This window comes from Vombatus ursinus, unplaced genomic scaffold, assembly GCF_900497805.2.
Source record: "Vombatus ursinus unplaced genomic scaffold, bare-nosed wombat genome assembly UNPS02014806.1, whole genome shotgun sequence".
NCBI lineage: Eukaryota > Metazoa > Chordata > Mammalia > Diprotodontia > Vombatidae > Vombatus > Vombatus ursinus.
The window spans coordinates 249,502-277,222 of NW_020954584.1; the positions used below are offsets into that span (position 1 = coordinate 249,502).

A 27,721-nucleotide genomic window follows, 5' to 3' on the forward strand; every position below is an offset into this window, starting at 1 on the left:
TCTCGCCTTTGTTCTTTCATTTTCTCCCCACTGGCTTTCTATTCTTTAACACCATGCCACCACAGTGGGACCTTTACCAGTCTTTCCTCCACACCCTTGCTCCCTACAGGACTTTCTAAAGGAAATCCAATATAAATGTTTACTCTGGAGACACATTTGTCCCTTTAAATAATGGGGTGCTAGTTGAATGATAGAGATCCTCCATAGGTCTAGAAATTAGAAATCAATAGTCTAGAGGTAGCCAACGGTTTCCAAAAACTGGGGGGAAGTGCACCTCAACAGTTAACTTTAGAAAACTATATTATTTCTCTCTCTGAGTCTGTGGCCTAGTTGATAAAATAATGGGTTTGGATTACATTATCTCCAAGTTCCCATTCATCCTGGATAGCATATGTTCTATGCTGGTTTTTTTTTCCACTTCTACTTTATAAGAACTATTTTATAATGTCATGTGTAGTTCTATAGGTCTATTAATCTATTTCCATCAGAAAGACACATAACTGTGAAAAAGACTTGAGTCTCATTGAGGTCTCAGTTTGTACCCAAATGTTTCCTGGGAATATTAAAATAACATGGAAATCTGTGACTTGGTTGAAGTGATACTCAGTGTTGAGTAGTATGTGAGTTGGTTAGAAGGGCAAGTGATGAGTTTAAGTAGACAAGTAGAAAGGTAATGTGACAATGTTGTATGAAATGATAAGGGCCAGGACAAGGGATCTGGTAATGGAAATATAAATTAATGTTCTATGGATAGCATGACAATAATGAAATGGGAATCACAAAGTGAAACAATTTTAGGTTTTGTTCCAAATTAAATGTTTTAGGTAGTGTAATATTATCATCATCTCCTAGATCAGTATTAAAATGCTAAAAGATATGAGATGAAAAGATAAAAGATCAGGTTGAAAGGTGTCCAACACATTAGTGGAGGACAGAAGGGCCTGGTAGGATATGGTCTATGGGGTCATGAAGAGCTGGACAGCACTGAATGACTGAACAATAACAAATATGATCACACTGGCAGTAATCAACATGAGGAAAAGATCATTCTATTAATAACAGCATCACAAACAATTCCAATTCCAAAAGAGAAGAGAACTTGTGTCAGCCTTCATAAAGCTAAACAGATCTATTAAGTTCAATGTGCATTACTTGAGAGAAGACATACAGATAGGAGGATCAGGAAATGTTACAAGGAATAGGTGGTATATATTGGGCAGCATGGACCTCAAGGCATGGTATATGTTGGGCAGCAAATTAAAATAGTGTTATCGCCTAAGACTTTTAAACTAGACCCACATTAATTTAAAAAAAATAGCCAATATTTACATATTATTTTAAAGTTTACAAATGATCTTACATATATATTTTCTCATTTCATCTCAAGCCTCAGCCTCAAGGCACCAGAGAAAGTAGAAGACTCGATATTATATTAACTAAGTCAGCATAGATCCTTAGCTTCAATACACAGCAGGCCTTTGGCATAAGGCCTGGTATTCTGTTTCTGTGGACTAGAGACAACCTCAAAGATCAAATAACCATTTTATTCTTCCTCTAGTGACATAGTCTCAGAATTATTAGAATAATATGAGTTTATGGGAAACTGGAGATCAAAGGAGAGAATTAGACTAAATATCCAAATGTGTCACTCTAAGAGAGATGAAAAGCCCATGACAGGTGAAATAATCATCAATCAAAAGGATGTAGATAAAGAAGAGAAGGGGACATAGGACAGATTTCCGGGGAACATCCGAAGTTACAGGGCACATTGTAAATGATGAAGCAGCAAAGAAGACTGAGGTGGAAGACAAAAGAGACAGTGAGCCAGAAGAGAGAAATATCATGAAAACTGAGAAATGAGAGCGTATCCAGGAGGACTGGATTATCAAGAGAGTCAAATGCTGCACAGAGATCTAGCAGGATGAGCAATGGAAAACAACTAGCAGATTTGGCAGCTTGGAGGTCAGTGATGACACTATGAAAGTATCAGGTGAGAAGTCAGATTTTAAAAGATTGAGGATGTAAAGAATGTTGAAGAGGTGGAGATAAGGAGTGTAACTTTTTTTTTTTGTAGTATCAATTACAGGTAACAATGTACTTTCTCTGCCTTAAAAAATAAACAACCCTTTGTGCCTCCTCATTATGTTGAGAACATAATACAACAACTCAGTCTGATGTTTTAAGCCTTCCACTTACTAGCCTGTACCTATCATTGTGTTATTATAACATTATTTCTTAGGAACCTGCTACATGTTTGCCTTCACATAGAGAGCTGGCTTGTTTACTTTTCTTGATGCAAAGCATTCAATCTCAAAATTTTAGCTTGATCACACAAATGATGCTCGCTTCATCCTCACTCCTGATTTTTAATATGCCTAATTTCCATAATTTTCAGTTACCTACATTGTATTTTATTTGGTTCCTCTCTAAATTTGCTAGTAGTCATTCATTCTTAAAAATGTCTTTGCATTATTTCCCATATATTTTGCCCTTGTTTATCAATGTTCATGTTATAGCTTCTCAGCAGAATGCATGTTCTTAAGGAGGTCAGGACTGTTTACTTTTTAGTCTTTGCACCATCTACAAAAATATGCAGTGTATGTGTGTGTATATACACATTATATATGTGTGTGTATATATACAAATTTTACATATATATGTACATATATATGTTGTGGGTACACATGCATACATATATATCTATACACACACACACACATATATATAAATACATATGAGGCATGCATCGATATAAATGTATACATGTGTTTATCTACATCATATATACATACACAGTATGTGCATATATTTATATGTATGTGTACATGTGTATAGTATATATATATATATATATGTACATAGTTGGTGCTTAATAATTGCTTATTGAACTCACATATAATCAGTAGAATATTACTCTACTACCCAGACCTTGGTGGGTGCTCATCATTATTAAATGTTTTGGCTAGTCATTTTGCCTTATTACTAACCATCTCTATCCCTATCCCTATGATTTTCTCAGTGTGAGGAGTAGAAAAAAAATGAAACAAACAAATAGCTCTTTGGGGTCTACTGACATGAAACCTGTATAACCTGCTCAACAGATGGCCCCTCACAAAAGCTATATCGAACTAAAGTCAAGTTTACTAGTCTAGGAGCTAGAAGACTTAAGTTCTTATCTCAGAAAAACCATTTATTGGTGACTTCCGCTTCCAGGAGCCAAGATGGCGAACAAAGAGGTGAGTCTCTCTTACCCTCCCTCATTAACCCCTGAAAGCCCAGAAAATATCACCTCAGGAAAAACGCTGGAACAACTGAACCAGTAGAAAGATGAGGTGCAGCAGTCCAGTAGCCCAGGTAGCTTAAGGGATTAACTGGAAAGGCCCCTCTTGCCCTGGGGAAAGGGGAGCAGTACAGAACAGGAGGCATCCTGGCAAGCTAGTGGGAAGTCTCACCTCAGCATACCAGGAGGAGATCCTGAAGCCCAGGTGGTCGAGCAGGCAAACACCAACACCTGCCTCAGTGAGGGTCGAGGGAACTGGTGGAAACCAGCTCAGAAAACCACCAGGTTTTCTGCAAACGTTTTACAGCAAACAGGTCTCCCAGTGCCTCAGCAAAACTAAGGGAAGCAGCACTCCAATGGGCCCCAGGCAGATAAATACCCTCTGGCATCCATCTGAAAGGAGCTGAAGTAAGCAAAAAGGAAAGAAAGGCCTGGGTGAGCAGGAAATCTCCAGGAGTCACACTACCCAATCCTACCCTTAGAGTCCCAATGTTTCTAATTTCAACCTAACACTAGGTCAGTGGACAGCCTCCAACTGCCAACATTGGAGGCCCCAGTGCACAAAGCCGTCAACCAGGCCCTAGACTCCCAATACAAGAAGCTTGGGTCAGCACCCTCTGCTCCCTAGCAGGAGAGCTCAATCTCTTTAAAGGCCAGGAAATAAGCAAACAATATGGGTAAAAAGAAACATACAATAGATTCTTATTTTGGGAAGAGTGAGGATCAAGGCAGAAATTCTAAAGAGGACAACATTGTCCACAAACCCACATCTGGAACCTCAAAAGGGAATAGGAGCTGGTCTGAAGCCCTAAAAGCCAATAATACCACTAAAGTTTTATGAATAGTTACATATATATATGTAATATATATATATATATATATATAACTACTATATATAGTAGTTTGAGAACATCAATATGGCTAAGGTACATGAGTACATGAGGTAGAGTAAAGGGGCAAGATACTGGTGGCAAAGATATTGCTTGCTACCATTAAACTATGGGGTTGTTGTGTCAGAGAGAGAGGATACTGTGTTTTTTTTTCTTTCTTAACATGCATGGTGTCACTTTGGAAAAACCTCTATTTTGGAATGAATGAACAGTCACATGTAAGCTCAAAGGACCTCAAGTAAAGTGGTGGTGGTGCTAATGCAAGGGACATGCGGATTTTATGAATGTTATACAGGAATAATCAATACAGTTTGTTGTCTGTCTAGATTTTAATAAAAAAGATTCTATGATTTCTCAAAGGTTTTAATCCTGGGAAATTGGGAGCATGATGTCAGAGGAAGGCACTAAGGAGAGAGAATGTTTAGATATCTTAAGTTCAAGGTAATGATGGGATATCCAAATAAAGGTGTCTAACAGTAGTTGGAGATTGGAGCTCAGGGATTCATCCAACCAGATAAACTGAACTTAGATGTTCAATAAAATGAACTTGTGAACCAATACTTCATGAAACCAAGCAGCTTTATGAAAATTCGTGTATTCCAATTTATTCTAAGTAAATTTATTGTAGGACAAATGAATCACATATATGTTCAGATGATAAACAATTCTCTTTATAGGAAAACTAAATTTATTTCATTGGGCTATTTGGATTTCTTCATTGTGCCCCCAGGAACCTCATCATTCTACAAGTCCATAGCAAAATTGGTACTCACACTTCATCAACACCATTTGAGTGGAGGCAGGAGCAAAAAGCTCCTTCAAAGTCTTCCATTTAAGGGAGGCACCCAGGCCATCCATCTCTTCATTTCCTAATGGGCTGCACTTTTTTGGACTTCTCCATCATGCCTCCGAGAATTTCATGGTCCTCAAAGATGGCAACAGCCTTGGTACTTACACTTCATCAGTAACCTCTGTCCTTCGAATTTGAGGGGGTAGCACAGAAGTCCTCCCCAAACATTCATTTAAAGAAGGTGCTTAAGTCAACCATTTACTAATTCTTATTCAGTTTCATTCTATTGGACTTCTCCATCAAGCTCCCATGTCAGGAACTTCTTCCCCACCACATACTTTATAGATTATTTCTTTGTGCTTTGTTATCCCTATAAATTTTAAGTTCCAGCTGTGTTTCTTTTTAATATTTATTTCTCTAGAATGTAGCATAGTACCTGGCACAAAGTAGGTAATTAATACTTTTTTTTAACTGACTTACTATGCCTTTTATTCTTTGATAGATTGAAATATTAAACATAATGTCAACGAAATTGAGGGAATAGCATTTAACATTGTAGTCTGTAGAGGTACTAGTAAATATCAGCATACAGTAGGAAATCAACCTTTTTGTGCTGTTTAAGATTAATTGTTGCAGGCAAGAGGCTCGTGGGGGACAAAATACTATTGCAATGGTCTAAGAACGGGAATATTTACTGACAGTGTGACATTTTTAGGAACAGTTAAGTCTAGTGTCTGGACCATAATTAGAATACGTGTATATGTGTATATATGTATGTGTGTACATGTACACGCACATATATGTTATATACACATATGCAAATATATACACACAATATACATGCATATTATAAAATAAATGCACATACATATATGGAAACCCAGATGAGTATGTTTGATTTCTTCAAAGTAGAAAGACTAGGGGCAGCTAAGTGATGCAGTGGCTAGAGCACTGGCCCTAGATTCAGGACAACCTGAGTTCAAATCTGACCTCAGACACATAACACTTACTAACTGTGTGACCCTGGGCAAGTCACTTAATTCCATTGCCTAGCCAAAAAAAAAAAATGTAGAAAGACTAGGTAGCAGCCTGATCAGAGAAGAGAATGATATCAAAAATACGGTAGAATTTTTTTTCCTATTGTGGTGTCTACTTGTAACAGTTTTGGGATATGGTCTTAAGAAATAACTGCTTGGTGTACTAAAGAGGCTTCCTCTGCAGCATCACCGCATTTTTCCCACTATAACCACAGACAAGAGAAATACGATTCATCTATATAATAAGAGAAATTGAATGGAACTTAGAAATAAACCAATCCAATTTTCATCATGACCAATGTTACTGGGGTAATAAATATTTCAATGCCAATTGGTCGTTCCATGAACAAAATTTATCCCTCAATTCAGTCTTTAAGTAAATTATATTTTTATATTACTGAGAAATTCATGTAAATTCATAGACCTAACAAGAGATAAAAACTACACAATGTTGTCAGGCAATAGCAAATAAGAGGGAGGAGGAGAGAGAGAGAGACAAAGACGGAGACAGAGAGACAAAGACAGAGAGATAGAAACAGCCGGAAATTGGCAGAGAGACAGCGATTCAGAGAGACAGAGAGATAGACAGAGACTGAGAGAAGAGAATGTAGTACTTAATATTTATCAAGCACTGCCCTAAGTTCTGGAAACACAGATACAAAAGAAAAGATAGTCTTTACCCTCAAGAAAATTATGTTCTAACAAAGGAAACTACATGCAGTGCAGGAAGGAATATTTAGCTCTGCAAAGGAACAGAGATGGTGAGATGGTGAAATGATGAGTGGAACCCTACGGAAGCTAATTGATACATCGGGCCACGTGGAAACTTATTTGATCATGGCTCCAGAATTGGAGGTGGGTGGGGAGGTGGTGGCTGGTAGCAGGGTGGTAGGGATGATATGACATGACCAAGAAATTGGATCCACTTATAAAGATGTGAGTACATTGTAGTTTAAAAACAAAAACAAAAACAAACAAAAACAACAAAGCAACTGAGCACTCAGTAACTGAGGGTTGTATAAGTAATCATTAAATAAATAATTATGGCAACATATGTGATTTGCTCCATATAGCATTTACACAAAGAATTGATTTCATTTTGATAAATGTTATTTATTCAGTTCTAAAACTTCGTCAGAAATCCTGATTTTTATATTGTCTCTTCACAGTATATTATTTGGTACCCCAGGTAAATCTTTGTCTCCATAACTTCCTCATGGCACTTTTCACCTCTGCATTTCTCAGAGTGTAGATCAATGGGTTTAACATGGGGGTTACCATAGTGTAAAATACAGCCATGGCTTTATCGATGGGGAAGGTGACCATGGATCGAAGATAGACAAATATACAAGGCACAAAGAATAAGATAACCACTGTGATGTGGGATACACAGGTAGAGAGGGCTTTTTGCCTCCCTTCTGAACCATATGTTTTCAGGGAGTAAAAAATGATAATATAGGAGGAAAGTAGCATGATGAATATTAACACACACATCACGCCACTGTTGGCAGCTATAAAGAGAGCAAAGGGGTGAGTATCAATACAGGCAAGTTTCAACAAAGGAAAGAAATCACAAATAAAATGGTCTATGACATTGGGACCACAGAAGGGCAACCAGAATAAGGACACAATCTGTATTGTGGCATGAAGAAAACCCCCTAGCCACGCCATTCCCACCAACATTTCACACAAATGCTGGCTCATGATGGTCATATAGTGCAGAGGTTTACAGATGGCCACATAGCGGTCATAGGCCATCACTGTGAGCAAGATGATCTCAGCACCACCAAAGAAATGTTCTGCAAAGAGCTGAATCATGCACCCATTGAAGGAGATGGATTTTCTCTCAGAGAGTGAGTCAACTATCATTTTGGGAGCCATGGTGGATGAACAGCAGCCATCTATGAAGGACAAATAGGAAAGGAAATAATACATGGGGGAGCTCAGAGATTGGCTATTGGTGATGGTGATAACAATGAGCAAGTTGCCCACCAGCGTTGCCAAGTAGATGAGCAAAAACATCACAAATATGATTTTCTGCATCTCTGGATTCCGTGTGAGGCCCAGGAGAATGAATTCAGTCACATTATTAATACCCTCCATCTATACACAGGGATGAAAAACACATAGGTTCAAGTTGATTTACATGAAACGAAAATAGTAATGACCATTAGTGATTTAAAATTTAATGAACTATGTCTTCTCATATCTTCTCAGGTGAACACTATTTTAAATATTGGGGTGAAAGGAGATAAGTAGGTTAAGTAAAAGACTCACCCCCATTTTTCATAGTAGGTTTCTGAACACAAGTGGACCAAGACTAGTCCATACTCTTGCCTCCACAATCCCTGTCTTCAGTCTTGCTCCTAGACTGTTGATTCATTTTTTTTCTTGATTCCTGGGCAGAAATTATATCCTTAAGTTTCTTTTAAAAACAATGTATTATGATACATTACATGACTAACATACATTACTGATATTGATAGACTTAACCCTTCACAGCAATAAAAAAATCTGAGACATTTCCAATGGTCTTGTGATAGAAAATGCTATCCACAAAGAAGAAAGAACTATGGAGTTTGAGTGCAGATCGAAGCATACTATTAGCTATTTTTTTTCTTCTGTTGTTGTTTCCTCTTTCTGGTGGTTCCTTCTATTGGTTCTAATTCTTACTTATGACATCACTAATGTGAAAATATGTTTAATAAGAATATATATATATAGCCTATATCAGATTGCATGTCATCTTGGGGAGGGAGGTGTGGGGGGAGGAGGAGAAAATTTTAAAACTCAATAGCTTATGGAAGTGATGGTTGATAAATCAAAATAAATTAATTAAAAAAAATATATTATGGGGCAGATAGATGGCTCAGTGGAAAGAGGACCAGCCCTGGATTCAGGAAGACCTGAGTTCAAATCTGACCTCAGATATTTGACACATTACTTGTGTGACCCTGGGCAAGTCATTTTACCCCATTACCTTGCCAAAGATTAAATAAATAAATAATAAAATAAAATAAAATAAAAAAAACAATGTATTGAAACAACCCACAAAAACATCTAGCAGGAACAGGAGCATGAGAAATGTATTTTCCTATTCTTTTTAATGCCAGGTATATGTTAAATTTTCAAAGTATATACCTTGACACCTACATAAGTTATTCAAGCTGTACTATAAGTAGATACATACACACACACACACACACACACGTACACATGTACACATGCACATACAGATACACACAAGGAATAAAATCCTCCCAAAAGCTCCATGATTACTTCCTATAATCAGAGAATCTGAAATGTGCAAAAGTAATTCAGAGCCTGTTTACTATCTAAGATTTCCAATGAGGCAACTATTTCTCAAAGAAATCAGTTTGATATTAGAATAATATTATTTATTCAAGATATTTTCATAACATCACACCCCAATATACTTCTTTAAATTATTTTCTTCTTCGTTCTGGGGTAAAGCACGAAGTGTGGGACCATTTGTTCTTCGTATCAAATCTAAAATCTCTTCAATATTACATCTAATACTGGAAGACACTTATCATGTCTCCCTTAAATATTATTTTCTTTAGTGTAAACAATGCTCAGTTACTTGCCCCAACTTTCATTGGGTCTAAGAGTTTTGCCTTCTGGCCTTTGTTGAGTTATTTCCCAGTTTTCGACAACCCTTTAAAAATATTCTCCCATAATGAAAGACAATTCTCCAGAAATGTTATGGCCTGGTCATGGTTTGGCATGCATAACACCTTCTAATTCTAGATGCTTCTCTTAATTCAGGATAATTTTTCACTTAATTTTTTCAATGATGTATCATGAAGCTAGTGCATATTAAAGTTGAAGTTCATTGAAACAGAGAACCATAGTCACATTATCTAACCAAGTCTACCCCCATCTTGTACTTGTACTGCTTGTTGTCTAACCAAAGTCTAAGACTCCATCTTTTTTTTTTTTACTATAGTTTGACCAGAAACATGAGATTATTATATCTCTGATTGAAGACGTCCATTGATGAAGGACTCACTACCTAGGAAGATTAATTTTAATTTAGTTCTAATTATTAGGTCAATTTTTCTAACTGAGTCAATATATGGATTATATATGCAATATATTAACCATCACCTACTGGTCTTAGTTGTGCCCTCAATGACCAAGCAGAGAAAATATGAAAAGCAGCTCAATGAACTAGAAAAAATCACTGCATTTGGCAGGGAACTTAACTTCCAATTGTAGTCCTCTTGTTTATTATCTACATGCCCACCAATAATTACTTATCCTTTTGGGTCTTAACATCATCCTTTCAAAGTAAGAGAGTTAAACTAGATAACCTTCCAGCTCTTTTGTATTTTGCAGTCTTCTGACTTTAAATCTTATCTTCCTTCCACAAGACAGTCTCTTGGCCTCTAAAACCTGTTGCTGGGAGCAAAAGGAGGTAGTGGTATGTATTTACCACTTGCCATGTCTGGGTTGTGTTTAGCTGGCATATGCCAGCATCTTTAGGCAGTTCAGCTATTTTGACCCCCAAGGGAGGCAATTTGTGAATTAATTTGACCAATTGAACTGTTCAGGCCCCATGAAAACACATTGATTACCTGGGAAATTGGTGGAATCTCTAGAAGGAAAGAAAGCTTCAGTTCCTGTAAATTAAGAGGAACTATGAGAGTCAGGAAGGCAATGGGCACAAAAATGGTAAAACATACAAACACAATTAGTCAAGACAACAGTTTACAGGAGAAATATCTAGCAGTTTTAATTTATTGCAATCTCAATGTATGTCAAAAAATGATTTTTTTAGGGCCCACTATCATACTTGTACTTCTTGATCCCTCTGGCTTCTAGGTCCTCTACCTTAACCCCCCCAAAAATTAAATGCATTTACAGGGATTTACATGAAGCAAATGTGGTTTGAATCCTGAATTTGGAGTCAGTGAGACCTGAATTCAAATCCTGGACAAGATACTTACTAGTTCATTGCATTAAACAAATCACTTAATTTCTCTCCTCTTCAGTTTCCGTATCTGTAAATTTGGGATCATAAGAACAACTACTTCACAGGGTAGTTGTGAGTGTAAAAAAAAATAAGATATATAAAGTCACTTTACAAACCTTAAAACACTATATAAATAATATTAATTTTTGTACTTTAGCTATACTTAATATTTGTGCATGTATATGCATATAGAAATGCATATATACTTATATAGATACATATATTCAATTATATGTATCTATATACACAAATATATATGTATATTTGAATATATGTAGATGTACATACTTATGCATTATGTACATTGTATGTAATGGTTTTCTCTACATATGTTCCAAAATTGTATATGTATGTATTTATGTATATGTATATATGTGTGTGTGTGTGTCCTGTAGATGTGCATATATGAGTATATAGTGTATAGATTATATATATACATACATATCTTGTATATATAGTATATATACACAAGTACATATGAATGTGTGTGCGTGAAAAATCACTTATCTGATGACGTCCAATTTGCCACAAGCAGTAAGTGGCAGGCCTGGCATTTGAAACCTGGCCTCTCTAACTTCAAATCTAGCAATATCTCCACTGTATTATCTTTGGCATTTTGTATTTTAAGAAAAAGGTTGAGAGATTTTAAGTGACTTGCCTACGACTGACACACTGTTAAGTGTGTTCAATTCAACTCAAGCCTACTCACCACCAACAGCAGTAACCATAGTTTCTTACAATACAGAGAAATTACCAATCCTTCTTAACAGTATCTGAATGAAGGAGATGGGTATTGTTGTTTTTTTTAATCATCTTCTGATTGCTGTATTTTCTAGTGAGGTCATGAATATTTGACATTATTCCCTTTCTTTCTTTCTTTCTTTCTTTCTTTCTTTCTTTCTTTCTTTTCTCTCTTTCTATTAAGTGATTTGCCCAGGGTCACATAGCTACTGTCTGAGTCCAGATCTGTGCTCAGGCCTATCTTGACTCCAGGGACTGTTGCTCTATTCACCGCACAACCTAGCTGCCTCTTGTTCACCATTAATTGATGGGATTTAGAGAGGATTAAATGCTGAACTTGAAATTGGGAAACAGAGGTTCTCAGAAACCAAATAAATGTATGACCCTTGAAAAACACCAAAGACCTAGTTTCTTTACCCATTGAATGGGGATGACAATATTAATCCTACTCACCTCACAAGATTATTATGAAGAATGTGCTTTACAAATTTCTAAAAAATATGAAGTTATTACTATAAAGCCCAAGGTGATTAGAGGGCAGACCACTTGTAGATTAGAAGCCCTCCCATCTTTATGCAATCTCACTGATTGCAATAAATCTCAGCTGACCAGCTCTTTCAAAATGTATTTCTTTGAAGATGGAATGGTCTTTGCTTTTTCAAATCAAGATGTAGCAGCTACAGACACAAATGCTGTCCTATTACTTTAATGCAATAAACAAATGAATAAACAAAATAAATTGAATGCTTTTTTTTTTTTAAATTAATTTTGCAAAGAGAATTAAGAGTACATCCCAAAAGCTGAAAAGGTTATATTCATGTCTCTAGGAGAATATAAAAGATTTAGAGGTGGATGTAAAAGTGAAAATTATGAAGCACAAGATTATTCTATAGATAAGGAAACAAGCCTAGAGTGGATCAAACCTTCCCAAGGTAACAATGCTAGTTAATACTGGAGACAAGATTCGAACCCAGGTCTTTAGGATTCCTCTTTCCAAGTCTAGACACCCCTAGATTGTAGGGGGAATCCACTATTTGGAGATAGGGTTCTCTGTGGACTTGATGAAAAAAATCACTGTCAAGATCTAAATTTAAAAAGCACAAATAAGTGATCCAACATAGTAAAAATGATGAGAAAAAAAAAAGATCATGATTTTAAGAGGAGAGGATTTTAAGAGGATTAAAGAAATAAGTGCTAATGTACCATGAAAAATTACCTAGATCATACAATTCCACCTGAAGCAAATTCTTTTCCAAAGTCAATTTCTCAGAATTCCAAAGTCGAGACTTGATATGATTCTTTAGTTGGGGGGACACAGTCTCTTTCCTTTTCCATTGGCCTATAATCAGAAACAGAATTGAGTAATTGATAGGTGCTGTCATAAATGTGAACCTTTCCCTCTGAGATTAGCTCCTAAATTATACTCCTGAAACCTCTCAGATTTCTCTTCTTAACTCGTATCCCTCTGAAAGTAAAGGCAGCTGTAATGTTGACTTCATTTACATTTGGAAGGATATACTGACCCCTTAGTTCCTCTAAGGATTTGTAATTAGTTTTAGCAGAAGGAGCTGCCAAGATAGCAGCAAAGTGATTTAACTTCTAAAAACATGTTGCAGAGAGGTGGAATGGATGAGCAGATTTACTCATCTACTGAAAGATTGTCTATAGAGTGGACTGGGAGCCATTCTGATTAGGGTTAGTTGCAGAATTCTGTCTATGATTAGGTGGCAATCAGAATGGACAATTTAATGATGAGTAATGTTTTACAAAATGGAAAATATTGTCTGTGCTTGTGCAAAACAAAGTAAGCAGAACCAAGGGAACAATATGCAAAATGATTACAAAAATGTCACAAAACTTTACTTAATTTCAGTTTAATTTAGATTAATTGCAATGACCATTTTGACCCCCCAAAAACTATAAAAAATTCAACATATACGTTTATAAATAACTCCAGTGTAAAAAACACATTAATAAAATTTCTGTAGCAGGATCTTGTAGTTACTGTTTTTATTTTTTTAAAGATAAGTATGAAATACAGAAGCAAAATCAGATAACAGGGTGGATACAAATGTGTGACATTGTAATGATAATGCTAGGAACATCAAAGTATACTATAAATTAAGACTGTATATAAAAGCTAAGGACAAAGAAAAAAATGCATATTTTAGCGTATTAGGGAAATGTAGTCCAAATTAATCAATCAAACAACAATGATCTATTAATTGCCTACTAAGTGTCAGGTACTTTGCTATGTACTTGTGATACAAAAACAAAAATGAACCAGTCCTCAGCCTAGAGAAATTTATAGTCTATTGGAAGAAACAACATGTATACAAATTGGTTGTTGTTGAGTTACTTTGTTGTTGAAGGAGTAATGAGCATTTTCCTTGCTCTCTTCGTTAAAGTTTGGAGTGACCTGGTTTGCAAAAGGGAGAAAAAGCCACTGAAAACCTGACTCAGATAGCTTATGCTTTTTTCTGGTTGAGACTGAACTGTTATTGTTAACCCATATCTGACTCTTTGTGCTGCCATTTGGGGGTTTATTGACAAAGATACTGCAATCATTTACAATAGCTTCTCCAACTCATTTTATAGATGAGGAAACTGAGGCAAATAGGGTTAAGTGACTTGTCCAGTGTCACACAGCTAGTAAGTGTCTGAGGCTGGATTTAATCTTATGAAGATGAGTATTCTTGATTCCAAGTTCAGTGCTGTATCCAACGTACCACCTAAAAAGCAGCTGCACCCAACATGGGTCTCAAATCCACAGCCCTGAGATCAAGAGTCTTATGCTCTACCACTAAGACAGCTGACCAATTTGTATATAAATAAGCACGCAAAATATGTATTTTAAAAGTATATTTTTTGAGGAGGAGTAGACAATACTAATAGGGAAAATCAGGGAAATATTATTAAATAATTTATTTACTTTTAGTTTTCAACATTCATTTCCATATGATTTTGAATTTTAAATTTTCTTCTCCTTCCTTTCCTCCCCCCTTCCCAAGACAACATGCAATCTGATGTAGGCTCTACTTACACATTCATATTAAGCATATTTTCACATCAGTCATGATGTATAAAAGAATTAGAATTAATGGGAGGAACCACAAGAAGGAAGAAATAAAACAAAACAACAAAAGAAAAGCAGAGCAAATAGTATGTTTCCATCTGTGTTCAGACTCCATGGTTCTTTTTCTGGATGCAGATAGAATTTTCCAACATGAGTCTTTGGGAGTTTTCTTAGAGCCTTGCATTGCTAAGAAGAGCTAAGTCTATCAAAGTCAGTCATTACACAATGTGACTGTTACTGTGCACAGTTTTTTCCTGGTTCTGTTCATTTCACTCAGTATCAGTTCATGTAAGTCTTTCTAGGTTTTTCTGAAGTCTGACTGCTCATCATTTGTTGTAGAACAATAGTATTCAATTACATTCATAGACCACAACTTGTTCAGCTATTACCAATTGATAGGCATTCCCTCACTTTCCAATTCTTTGCAACCACAAAAAGTTGTTATAAATAATTTTGTACATTTTTGTTTATCTTTGCAAAAAGTCCTTTTCCTGTTTTTATGATCTCTTTGGGATACAGACCTAGAAGAGGTATTGCTGGGTCAAAGGCCATGCATGATTTTATATCCCTTTGGGCATAGTTCCAAATTGTTCTCCAGAATGGCTAGATCAGTTCACAACTCCACCAACAATGCATGTGTTCCAATTTTCCCATATCTTCTCCAACATCTATCATTTTCCTTTTTTGTTATGTTAGCCAATCTGATAGGTGTGATGTGGTACCTCAGAATTGTTTTGATCGTCATTTCTCTAATCAACAGTGATCTAGAGCATTTTTCAAATGACTATAGATAGCTTTAATTTCTTCCTCTGAAAAATACCCACTCATATCCTTTGCCCATTTATCAATCAGGGAGTGACTTGTATTCTTATAAATTTGACTCAGTTCTCTATATATTTTAGAAATGAGGCCTTTATCAGAGACACTGACTGTAAAAATTATTCCCCAGCTTTCTGCTTCTCTTCTAATATTGGTTGTATTGGCTTTGTTTGTGCAAAACCTTTTTAATTTAATGTAATCAAAGTCATCCATTTTGCATTTCATTACGTTCTCTATTTCTGGATTGGTCATAAATTTTTTTCTTTCTCCATAGATCCGACAGGTAAACTATTCCTTGCTCTCATAGTTTGCTTATCGTATCAATCTTAATATCTAAATTATGTACCCATTTTGACTTTATCTTGGTATACAGTGCAAGATGTTGGTCTGTACCTAGTTTTTGCCATATTATTTTCCAATTTTCCCAGCAGTTTTTTTTTTTTTTTGTTAAATAGTGAGTTCTTATCCCAGAAGCTGGAGTCGTTGAATTGATCAAATAGGAGAATGCTATAGTCATTGACTATTGTGTTTTGCATACTTAACCTATTCCACTGATAGACTACTCTGTTTTTTGGCCAGTACCAAAGAGTTTTGATGATTGCTGCTTTATAATACAATTTAACATCTGGTACAGCAAGGCCACCTTCCCTTCCATTTCTTTACATTAATTCTCTTGATATTTTGGACCTTTTTTTTCCTCCAGATAAATTTTGTTATTGTTTTTTTTTTATAGCTCTATAAAATATTTTTGGTAATTTGATTGTTATAGTACTGAATAAATAAATAGCTTAAGTAGAATTGTCATTTTTATTATATTAGTTTGGCCTACCCATGAGCAACTGTTATTTTTCCAATTATTTAGATCTGACTTTATTTGTGTGAAAAGCATTTTGTAATTGTGTTCATATAGTTCCTGAGTTTGTTTTGGCAGGTAGATTCCCAAATATTTTATAATGTTTACAGTAACTTTAAATGGAATTTCTATTTCTATCTCTTGCTGTTGAGTTTTATTAGTAATATATAGAAATGCCAATTATTTATGTGGGTTTATTTTATATCCTGCAACTTTGCTAAATTTGTTTATTATTTCAAGTAATTTTTACTTGATTCTCTAAGATTCTCTAAATATGCCATCATATCATCTGCAAAGAGTGATAACATTGTTTCTTCTTTGCTTATTATAATTCCTTCAATTTCTTTTTCTTCTCTTATTGCCACAGCTAAGATTTCTAGCACAATATTGAATAACAATGGTGATAATAGACATCCTTGTTTCACCCCTGATCTTATTTGAAATGCTTCTAGCTTACTCACATTACATATAATACTTGCTGATGGTTTTAGATAGATGCTACCTATCATTTTAAGGAAGACTCCATTTATTCCTATGCTCACTAGTGTTTTTAATAGGAATGGGTGTTGCATTTTGTCAAATACTTTTTCTGTATCTATTAAGATAATCATATGATTTCTGTGAGTTTTATTGTTGATATGGTCAATTACAGGGAAAAAATTTTAAAAAGGTTTTCATACTGTTATTTGAGCAAGGTTTTAAACAAATAGGACCCTAAATGACAAAATTACTGTGGAAATACATGTTTTTTTTTCCTTTTTTGTTAATTTTATTCATTTTGATTTATCAATAATCACTTCCATATGCTTTTGAGTTTAAAATTTTTCTCCCCCTTCCTCCCTACCATCCTCCCCAAGATGATGCACAATCTGATATAGATTATACATTTACATTCATATTAAACATATTTTCACATTAGTGATGTTGTAAGTAAAAAATAAAACCAATAGGAGGAACCATCAGAAACAGGAAACAAAACTCAACAGAAGAGAAAAAAAAATACCAATTCAACTGTGGAAATACATTTTAAGCAAATGGTACAACATGTACAAAGACATAGGGATGGGGTATAGTATTTCCTACATGAGGAACAGGAAGCAGGTAGAATGTTAAATATGATGTTGGGAGTTCTCTGAGGCAAATTTTACCAATAAATAATGAGGCCATTTTTTTGAGCATGCTATCATTTATTAATAGGCAGGTTATAAAAGAAACTGGTCAATGGCATGCATCCATTTGTGCCAAAAACACAGAGCAAGGGCCAAGGGTATCTTTTACACCTAGGTGTGTCTTCCTTCTGATTGACTTGACAGTACATCATTGGGACCTCCCCTGGAAATCTTGATTGGTGGATATTTTAATGAGAAGGAAGGCCAAGAGTTCTTAGCTCCTCTCCATCTTTGGGATGGGGGGAATGCAGTGGGCCAGCCCCAAGATGTGCTGTATTCTGCCCCTCTCTGACTTAAAGGAATGCAAGTTGCTAGGTGGGAGACTATGTGGCACTGCAGATAGGGTGTCTGGCCTAGGATCAGTGTGCTTAGCTCTGCATTGTGATTAGGAGTTAGGATAAGGATCCCCAGAAACTGTAGGAGCTGAATTTATAAGATATTTATCAAGTGGAAAGCATAATAAATAAGTGAGAGAGATTTATAAAATTTAAACCATTTGGGTAATTGGTTTCCTCTGGGTTTTTGCTTTCCATTCCTAGGTATACATGTTGTATCTTTGGTTCTGAAAAAAACAACAATGACAACAACAACAACAACAAAAACAAAAACAACTGGGGGGTTCTGGAAAAAAAAAATAGACTCTTATGATCTTGCCTAATTCACTACATATGACCCCAAAGAGGAGAAGGAAAATAAGTCACATAATCTGGGAGGTAATAGGGATCCTAGACACCATCCTTTGGGATGGGGGGGATCTTCTTCCAATCTTACACCTGAGTTAAAAATTCACTTTTCTGTTCTGGAAAGAAAGTAAATCTCTCCATTTTTTTTCAATCTTTAAGGAAGCAATATATTATAGACATCCATTGAAGTTTATGTAATGGAGTGCCAATTCTGCATAATCTTAACATGAAGTGTGGTCAAAGAAGGGGAAAAAAAGAGGTTATATCATCACAAAGCCAAAGGAAGTCATCAAACTGGTTTGTAGGGGCAAAAATCAAGTCCAAAGAATGTCTGTAGATGAGTTTAAAAAATAGGAAAAAAATCTGAATCAAATGGCCTACTCTCTTACATGAATGTGACTTGTGATTTTGTATAGATCTCTGATGTCAATTATATGGAGAACTCATGATGATTAAAAAAAAAAAAAAAAAGAAGTCCACCAATGAAGATTGGTACCCTGATCTGAAACCTATAGTTTGAGAGAATTGTATGGGTATATTGAGATATTAAGTGGTTTGCCCATGATCGCATCACATTTATATGTCAGAGGCAGGACTTTAATTTGGGTCTTCCTGAAAACAAAGCCAGATCCTGCTCTATTCAGTATGAGATTTTGACTGTTGTATGAACATATGAAGCAGCCAGGTAGTCAGTATTTGATGGATAAACATTTAAAACATGAAAAATAATTATATATTTGCTTTCCCTAAATATATTATTTAAAAGAAAAATCAGTATCCTTTTCATGAATACTATATGATTATTCCTAAAATCTCAGCATTGGTGAAACTAGCTGGCATGGCGGGTAGAGTATTGTCCCAGGATGACCTGAATTTTCAAATCTGCCTTAGACACTTATTCGTTGTGTGATCATGGGCAAGTCATTTCACCCCAGTTGAGAGAGAGAGAGAGAGAGAGAGAGAGAGAGAGAGAGAGAGAATCTTAACATTCACTTTATTTCATGTTCAGCCCTTCACAAAAAATTAATTTTTACATGAGATCATTCTTTGACTCCATAAATTCCTCATGGCAATCTTTACCTCTGTATTCCTCAAAGTATAGATTAAAGGGTTTAACATGGGGGTTATCATTGAATAAAAAACAGCCATAGCCTTATCAATAGGGAAGATGGTCATTGGCCGGAGATACACAAATATGCAAGGAATAAAGAATAAGAGTACAACAATAATATGGGAGACACAGGTTGAGAGAGCTTTCAGCCTCCCCTCCAGACTGTGAGATTTTAGGGAGGTCAGGATGACTACATAGGAAGCCATCAAGAGGAGAAAGTTTAAAAGGCAAATGAAGCCGCTGTTTGCTGCAACAAATAGTCCCAGGGCATGGGTATCCATGCAGACAAGATTGAGCAAAGGGAATAAATCACACATGAAATGATCTATGATATTGGGACCACAGAAAGGGAGCCAGACTGTGATGAGAAGCTGTATTATTGCATGGATAAAACCCCCAGCCCATGCTACCCCCACCAGGAGGCCACAGAGCCTCTGGCTCATAATTGTGGTATAGTGTAGAGGTTTGCAAATTGCCACATAGCGGTCATAGGCCATCACTGTGAGCAGGATGATCTCAGCACCACCAAAAAAGTGTTCTGTAAAGAGCTGGGTCATACACCCATTAAAGGAGATAGTTTTCTTCTCAAAGAGTGAGTCAATTATCATTTTAGGGGCCAAGGAAGATGAACAGCAGCCATCTATGAAGGACAAGTAGGATAGAAAGTAGTACATGGGGGAAGCCAGAGTCTGGCTGGTGATGATAGCAATGATAATGAGCAGGTTGCCTGCCAGTGTTGCCAAATAGATGAGCAAAAATACCACAAATATGACTTTCTGCATCTCTGGATTTTGTGTGAGTCCCAGGAGAATGAATTCAGTCACATTGTTCACATGCTTCATCTGTATAAATATGTGAGAATAAACTGGTTAGAGTTAATTCACTTGAAAAGAGATAATTATAATTTATCACACTTGGAATTTCTTATGTAACCCTATCTTGTTATAACTCCTCAGGTGAAACACATTTTGCACATATTAAAAAACATAGGAAGGTGAAAACTCCCCTATTCTTCCAATGGGTGAGTCACTAGACACTGGGATAAAGAGGCCAAGTCTAAGAGAACTTATCATCCTTTTTACCAGTTCTTGTTCCTATACTGGTGTTTTGTTTTGTTTAGTTTAGTTTGTTTGTTTGTTTTTTTCTGGTTGAAGCTCTATCAATATGATTTTTTTTGGGGGGGGTGAAAAATTCAGCAAAGACAGGGCCTTGGGACACTATACACATGTAATTTCCAAAGCCAAATTTATAAATTATATGTTCTAATATATTATAACATGTTAGGACCATATGATGTTCCCTTGAAACATAAGCTCTCTTTGTCTATCTCCCTTTCTGTCTGTCTTTCTGTCTCTCCTTCTGTCTCTGTCGTTCACATACACACACACAATTTTTAAAATTTTATTTATTTTTAGTTTTCAACATTCACTTCCACAAAATTTGGATTTCCAAATTTTCTCCCCATTTCGTCCCTGCCCCCCACCCTAAGATGACATGCATTCTAAATACCCCTTCCCCTAATCTGTCCTGCCTTCTATCTTCTCCTCCCCTTCTCTTATCCCCTTTCCCTTTCATTTTCCTGTAGAGTAGGATAGATTTTTATACCTCATTTCCTGTATATCTTATTTCCCAGTTGCATGTGAAAACAATTTTTTAAATATCCGTTTTGAAAATTTGGGGTTCCAAATTTTCTCCCTTCCTCCCTCCCCATACACCCTCATTAAGAAGGCATGCAATTTGATACAGGTTATACATGTGTAGTCATGCAAAACTCTTCCATAGTAGTCATGTTATGGAAAACTAACTATATTTCCCTTCATCCTAACCTGCCTCCCCCAATTTATGCTATTCTCTCTTTTGACCCTGTCCCTCCCTCCTCAGAAGTGTTTGCTTCTGATTACCCCCTCCCTCAATGTGCTCTCCTCTTTATCATCCCCAGTCCCCACCTCTTATTCCCTTCCTCCCCTATTTTCCTGTAGGGTAAGATAGCTTTCCATACCCAATTGAGACACACACACACAATATTATATAGCCAGAGACATGACAAGATATCAGTCAATAGAATTTCAGAGTCCTAAGAATTTTAGATGTCTATTCCAAACAATCTTCTTCCTTATCCCTACCTCCCCCTCAAAAATCCCTCCACAACATATCTGATAAGTATCTATTCAGACTCTTTATGAGGCAGAATCCACTACCTTCTAATGCAACTTATTCCATTTCAGGATTGTTCTACTTTTTATATTATATATATATATATATATATATATATATTAGTATATGTATATGTTCAGCCCAAATTTTCTTCTTTCAAATGTAATCCTTTGTTCTTCCTGTTAAGAAAAAGAAGACTAATTTATCATCCATATAAAAGGCCTCCAGTGCCCCAGGAATACTATTTTCTTCAGGCTAAATGCCCCCTTTTCTTCAATCAATTCTAACATAGCATAATCCAGAGAGCCTTCAACTTGACAGGCCTCTTCTTGTGGTACTCTCTACATTATCCATGTTTTCTAAAATATGGTGTCCAGAATTGGATTCAATCTTTTAGATTGTGATCTGTCCATTTCAGAGTGTGATAACAGAAGTATTACTCACTAATCCTATATCTTATGCCCTTCTTACTTATAGTCAATATTGTTTTTGTTTTCTCAGTTTCCCTAGATACGGTTGACTTCTTTCAAATCTGAAGTCCATGAAAGCTCTGACTTTGTTTTTTCCAGTATGGACTATTGTCCTTCCAGGTCCACCCCATCTTGTACTTGTAGAGATTATTTGTTAAAACAAATTACATATTTAACATTTCTTTCCTTAATTCAACATGTAACTTTCAAAGACTTCCAGCTTGACTGTGTTTCTTTTTGATCTCTCTCTTCTCTTCTGTTCATTTTGAAATCCTCTAATGATGTTTTTTCTTCATTTTCTTTTTATAAGAGCCATTCTGTCCTCCCACCTCCCTCAATCTTTTTTTAATAATAAAAACCTTGCAAAGATATGCATATTTTTTGGGGAAAAAAACTATGTCACTACAAACAACTATGTCACTAAATCTAATTTTTTCCCAGACTTTTTGATCCCAGTTGCTCAGATCTAAGTAGCTGGTTGTCAATCAAAATTTGCAGTTCCATGTTCTGTCCCAAGTATGCCAAAATCATAAGTAAATTCAAGCATTTCCCCCCAAATAGATTGAATTTGGACCTTGGTTTGCTTCATTGATTTTTTTGGATGTGATTCCTTTGAAGATACACCTAATTACCTGTGAATGGTAGAAAATTCAGAAGAATAACCTCTTAGAGGTGAAAGAGCCTCAGGACCTATGAAGTGAAGTCATAGAAGAGAACAGATGAATGTGGAAAAATGAACATCCACCATCATTGGTAGGCAACTGTTTATATTGGAAAGATCTAAGGGGTTTAAATTTAAAGGCACAGCATACAAAAAACAGCAACAAAGGATAATGCCCCCCTTAGGCTTCATTGAGAAGCATAACTACAAAAGGAGATAGCTAATATTCCAGCTGATTTTTTCCCCAGTAAGAAGACATGTGGCTGTATGCCACATTTTAGGAAGGACATTGATAAATTGGATTATGTCCAAAGAGGATAACAAGACTGGTGAAGGATCTTTAGAGATGATGTCATATGAGTATTAGTTGAAGGTACTCATATTTTTTTTTGACCTGGATAAGAGGAGAGTGAGATCTGGTAGTGGGGTGGGGTATTACATCTTCAGTTATTTGAGAGGTTATTATATGGATGGGGTAAGAGATGTTCTGCTTGACAAAGGAGAGAATGAGGAACAAGAGACGGAAATTGAAAAGAGGTGTATCTAGAATTATAAGTATGAATTTACTGATAATTAAAGAAACATGAAAGTACAATGGTTTATATTATGAACAATGAAATATCCACTCACTACCTCAAGCTAAGGTTGGATGACCACTTCTCAGTTAGGTTGCAGACAGGATCTTTGATCCATTAGACACTGGAGAAAATGACCTATGAGTTTCCTCTCAACTCTTAGATCTTGTCAAGTAAGTATTTTTTATGTACATTCAGTTGCCTAAGAGAGCCCTTAGGGACAGCATGATATAGTTGACAAAACACTGAACTTCAGGTCAGGAAGATCTGGGTTCAAATTCTGCCTCACCTAACTACTTATTAGCTGGATGACCAAGGTTAAGTCATTTATCCTCATTGGCCATCAGTTTCCTCATCCATAAAATGAGAAGAGTGGGATTAATGTTATTTAAGGTCTCTTAGCTCTAAATTTATGATCCTACAATACCCAATCTTAGCTCTGTTTATTTGTAGATATAGCCAAACTCTTAAATTCCAATGACTAATTTTAGTACTGCATGAGGACACTGAGCGTCTTTCAGTGTCCAAAGTTTACAAGTACACTCTGAACATGAAGAAAATGTTTATGAATGTAATTCATTTGAAGTCAGATGAGAACTAGATTGAATTCCACCACTATCAATTACTAAGTGTGATCCTGGACAAGTCTCCTGACCTCTCTGAGCTTTAGTCTTCTCACTCAAAAAACAGGGGAAATAATACCGGCAGTGTCTACATCATAGAGATTCATGGGAGTTGAATGAGATTTTATATATATACACACACACACAGGCACAAATTTATATATATATATATATATATATCATATATCATTATATATAGTTATTTGTGATTATTATTATGATTATTGTATATAAAATATATTATCTACTATATATGTGTATGTGTGATTATATATAGGTATTTGTGATTATTATTGTGATTATTAAAGATCTATTTAAGTATCATTTATAATTTGTTTTACAATTAATCATATTAAATTAGTATGCATATCTGCAGTTTTTCGAATTTATTGTGATGCCCTAATATCATAAATATTATTAAAGGATTGGTTAACAAGTAAAGTCATAACAATAAGCATTTTATGTGCTAAGGGCTAGGCAGGACGGGTCTACTAATCCAGCACAATCATCTGTCAAGTAAAATAATAGATTCTGAAGGCTTAAGTCGTTTGCCTAAGGTCACAGAAATAGAGCCATTTGGCTCAATCACACTCTGCACAAACAGCAGGAAACAATACTCATTACAATGCTGGGCTACAAATCACCATCTCTCAAGTGCAGCTGAACTCAGGAGTTCAGAGCCACTATTTTGTTTGTTTCTTTTTCCCCCTTCATGCTTTGATCCCTATGTTTTCTAGTTAGACTGGTAATATTGACAGTTGTTTTTTGAGAAGCAGAATAGATTGAGTTCTGATCTTGGTGTCAGGAAATGAAGGTTAAAATCCAATTCAGAGACTAAACTTATAAAAGTCATTTAACTTATCCAAGCCTCTATTTCATAATCTGTAAGATGGGAATGATCATGTATCACCTATGTTATAGTGTTATTTTATAGAAAATTCTTCTGAAACCTTAAAATTATTTTATTAGTCCACCTATATATTAGTTCAGAATAAAATAGAGATGGTGATGCTCAATTCTTGTAGACTGCAGATAGTCTCATCTTAGTGATAAAAAAATAAATATTGACATATGAATTTAACTTGCAACTATTGCCATGATCTTGTTTCTTTATTTTTTTTTGATTGGGGGGGAGAGTTGCTTAATACGTTAGTTTGAGAATAACTCACTGTGTGCACTGTAATAAGTAATTAGTTTTTTTTCTCCAAATGTATTCTTTTAGAAATGTAAATGGCTTTTGATTTTTTTTCTTCCAAACAAAGGATATATAAAGTTGTAACCATAGACATCATAAAATCTCTTTGATGAAATTAAACAAACACACACACACATATCCTACACTTTTAGAGGAATATTAGAATAAATATGAGTAGAAGCTGAAAACTTTGGGACTGTCTTGGGCAGGTGGAATTTTAGGATTTTGAGGTGGAAATGACCTTAGAGATGACCAGTTCCAAATTCTCATTTTACAGATGGAGTAACTAAAACACAGGGATTGCCTTGTCCAAGGTGACATAGCTAGCAAGTATCTGAGACAGGATTTGAACCCAGGTCATTTTATTTATATCTCATTTTGTCCAGTAATTTCTACTGGATGACTGGATATCCACTCTCCCTAAGGTGTTCAGCATCTTCACTACAATATGTAGAACAGTCACAGAGATTTAATATCAAATATTTCTGAACACTAAAAAGACATACATATTCTTTCTCTCTCTCTCTCTGTCTCTCTCTCTCTTTCTGTGTGTGTGTGTGTGTGTGTGTGTGTGTGTGTGTGTATGTGTCTCTGTCTTTCTATGTATGTCTCTCTCTGTGTTTCTGTGTGTCTCTGTCTCTGTCTTTCTGACAATATCTTTTCCATAAAAAAAAATTCTGGAAAAAATACTTAAAAAGCATAAGATTTGAAATACAACCAGGTTTAACTCTAAGAATACAAAATATGTATTTAAAGCTGAAAAAAAGGTTTAAAAATCAGATTTACAGGTACCATGAAAACAGCAGTAGCTTAAAAGTTCTCGGAATATATATCCCTTCCTGAAGTCAGTTGTTCAAAGGGTATTTCTCGTACAGCCCAAGTCCAGCTGAGAGATGTTCCGTTACTTTTTAGCATCCGGATTCCTTCCTTTTCCATTACTCTTTAACCAGGAGTAGAGGCAAGGAAAATGTAAAGTACAGCTATCAGTGGGAGACAGTGCTTTCTGCAAATGGTTCTGTTAAGGAAACTTTTCAGTCTATCCTTTTCAACTCTTTTCTCACTCATTGTAAGGGGAGATTTAATGTGAACTTCATTCAGTGTAGAGGCTGGGTGACATATTGGCTGGGTGACATATTGGACTCTTATCTCTTCTGAGGATTAATAATTGGTCCTATTAGGAAGGTATGCCAAAGCAGCAGTTCAACTGCTTTAACTCTTTAAATCCATTGTTTTGTAATAGAACAGGTTGATTGATCTGGTGGGGGTTTTTAATAATTCTGTTGGTCTAGTCCAGGGGTGGGGAATGTGCAGCCTCAAGGCCATATGTAGACCTCTAGGTCCTCAAGTGCAGCCTTTTGAGCTCTAGTTTTACACAACAAATCCTTTTATTAAGGGGATTTGTTCTGTAAAGTTTGGATTCAGTCAAAGGGTCACTGGTCTAGTCTGTGGCTAGAAGTCTACCTGATTAGGGTTAGTGACTAAACTCTACCTAGGATTAGGTGGAAAACAGTGGTCATTACTAGGATGACTTCAGAGAAACATCAAAAAAAAGTGTGCATCAACCTGTGCAGAGCAAAATTACCACTAAACACAACAATATAAGTTATTCTTCTCCTTCTCCTTCTCCTCCTCCTCCTTTTCCCTTTTCTTCTTAATCCTCTTCTTCCTCTCCTCCCTCTCCTCCTCCTCTTTCTGCTTTCACTTCTTCTCCTTCTTCCAACTTCTTTTTCTTATTATTTTTTTCCCCAAAAGCTGAGACTATTTATTTTTTGTCTTGTGCAACTTTCATTTTTTATTTCTCTAAATATAATTCTAGAAAAACAGGCTCTTAAAAAACTCATTGTGTTTTAAATGGAGTTTCTTATCTATGACCTTTAAATCCTAATCACTTTAGCTTTCTTTGAATGGCCAGCAATAGACCCAACCTAAACTTCTGTGACTCATTGTTCAGGATTTGATGGCATAGAATGAATGTAAATAGCATTTTTTAACCAGAAACTCTACTTCAAAGATCTTTTCCGCCCCCGCCCCCCACATTAATATCTTTGTTATGGTAAATTGTGTCATGTTTGTGTAATTCTTACCTAGCCTTAGTCAATGAATGGGTGTTGCCTCAGACAAACTGAGACGTGGGAAAGACATTGATTTAGAAAAGCAGAGGTCACCCACTGCATTCTGGGCTATCACCAGTTGTCTTGACCTTTGTCTGGTTACTAGACTTTGATGACTTCAGAAGCATGAGGCTAATGATTGAACAGTTCTGCCTCATTTAAATCCAATATATAAGCAGTTCAAGACATTATCCTTATAATGTCACAAGTCTTCTTAGAGAATGAAGGACGAACAACAACAACCACAACCATATAAATTGTAAATATATTTATTATTACAAATTACCTTAACCAAATCTATTCCCATGTGGCTCTCCAACTGTGAACTCCATTGCCCTCAAGTTATACTGTGTGTATTTGTGGAATAGTGTTTCCAATTTAATGGGAAAAAGAGGTGTTGCTACCTTTTTTTTTAAAGATATATCATTTCAGTAAATCATTTTGCTTTGAACTAATTATGTCATCTGACATCAGTCAATCAATA

The 27,721-nt window shown here is 35.7% G+C and overlaps 2 protein-coding genes across 2 annotated transcripts; both read right to left on the minus strand.

Annotated features, from left to right (window-relative positions):
• Positions 1-4,492: 4,492 nt before the first annotated feature.
• On the minus strand, positions 4,493-8,100 carry LOC114051812 (olfactory receptor 4C46-like). Its single transcript, XM_027874214.1, has 2 exons — positions 7,208-8,100; positions 4,493-4,514 (listed from the first exon to the last, which is right to left on the minus strand). Exons 1-2 carry the CDS (start codon positions 8,098-8,100, stop codon positions 4,493-4,495), a joined length of 915 nt encoding a protein of 304 aa, XP_027730015.1.
• Positions 8,101-19,360: 11,260 nt separating this feature from the next.
• On the minus strand, positions 19,361-20,308 carry LOC114051807 (olfactory receptor 4C12-like). Its single transcript, XM_027874208.1, has one exon. The coding sequence runs from the start codon at positions 20,288-20,290 to the stop codon at positions 19,361-19,363; it is 930 nt and encodes a 309-aa protein (XP_027730009.1). The 5' UTR covers positions 20,291-20,308.
• Positions 20,309-27,721: the final 7,413 nt, after the last annotated feature.

Coding starts and splice junctions, on each gene's coding strand:
- LOC114051807 (XM_027874208.1), bottom strand. CDS start 20,290: ATGAAGCATGTGAACAATGTGACTGAATTCATTCTCCTGGGACTCACA.
- LOC114051812 (XM_027874214.1), bottom strand. CDS start 8,100: ATGGAGGGTATTAATAATGTGACTGAATTCATTCTCCTGGGCCTCACA. Junction 4,515..7,207: donor GTGAAAAGTGCCATGAGGAA/GTTATGGAGACA, acceptor GAGAAATCATAG/AATCTTTTTTATTAAAATCT.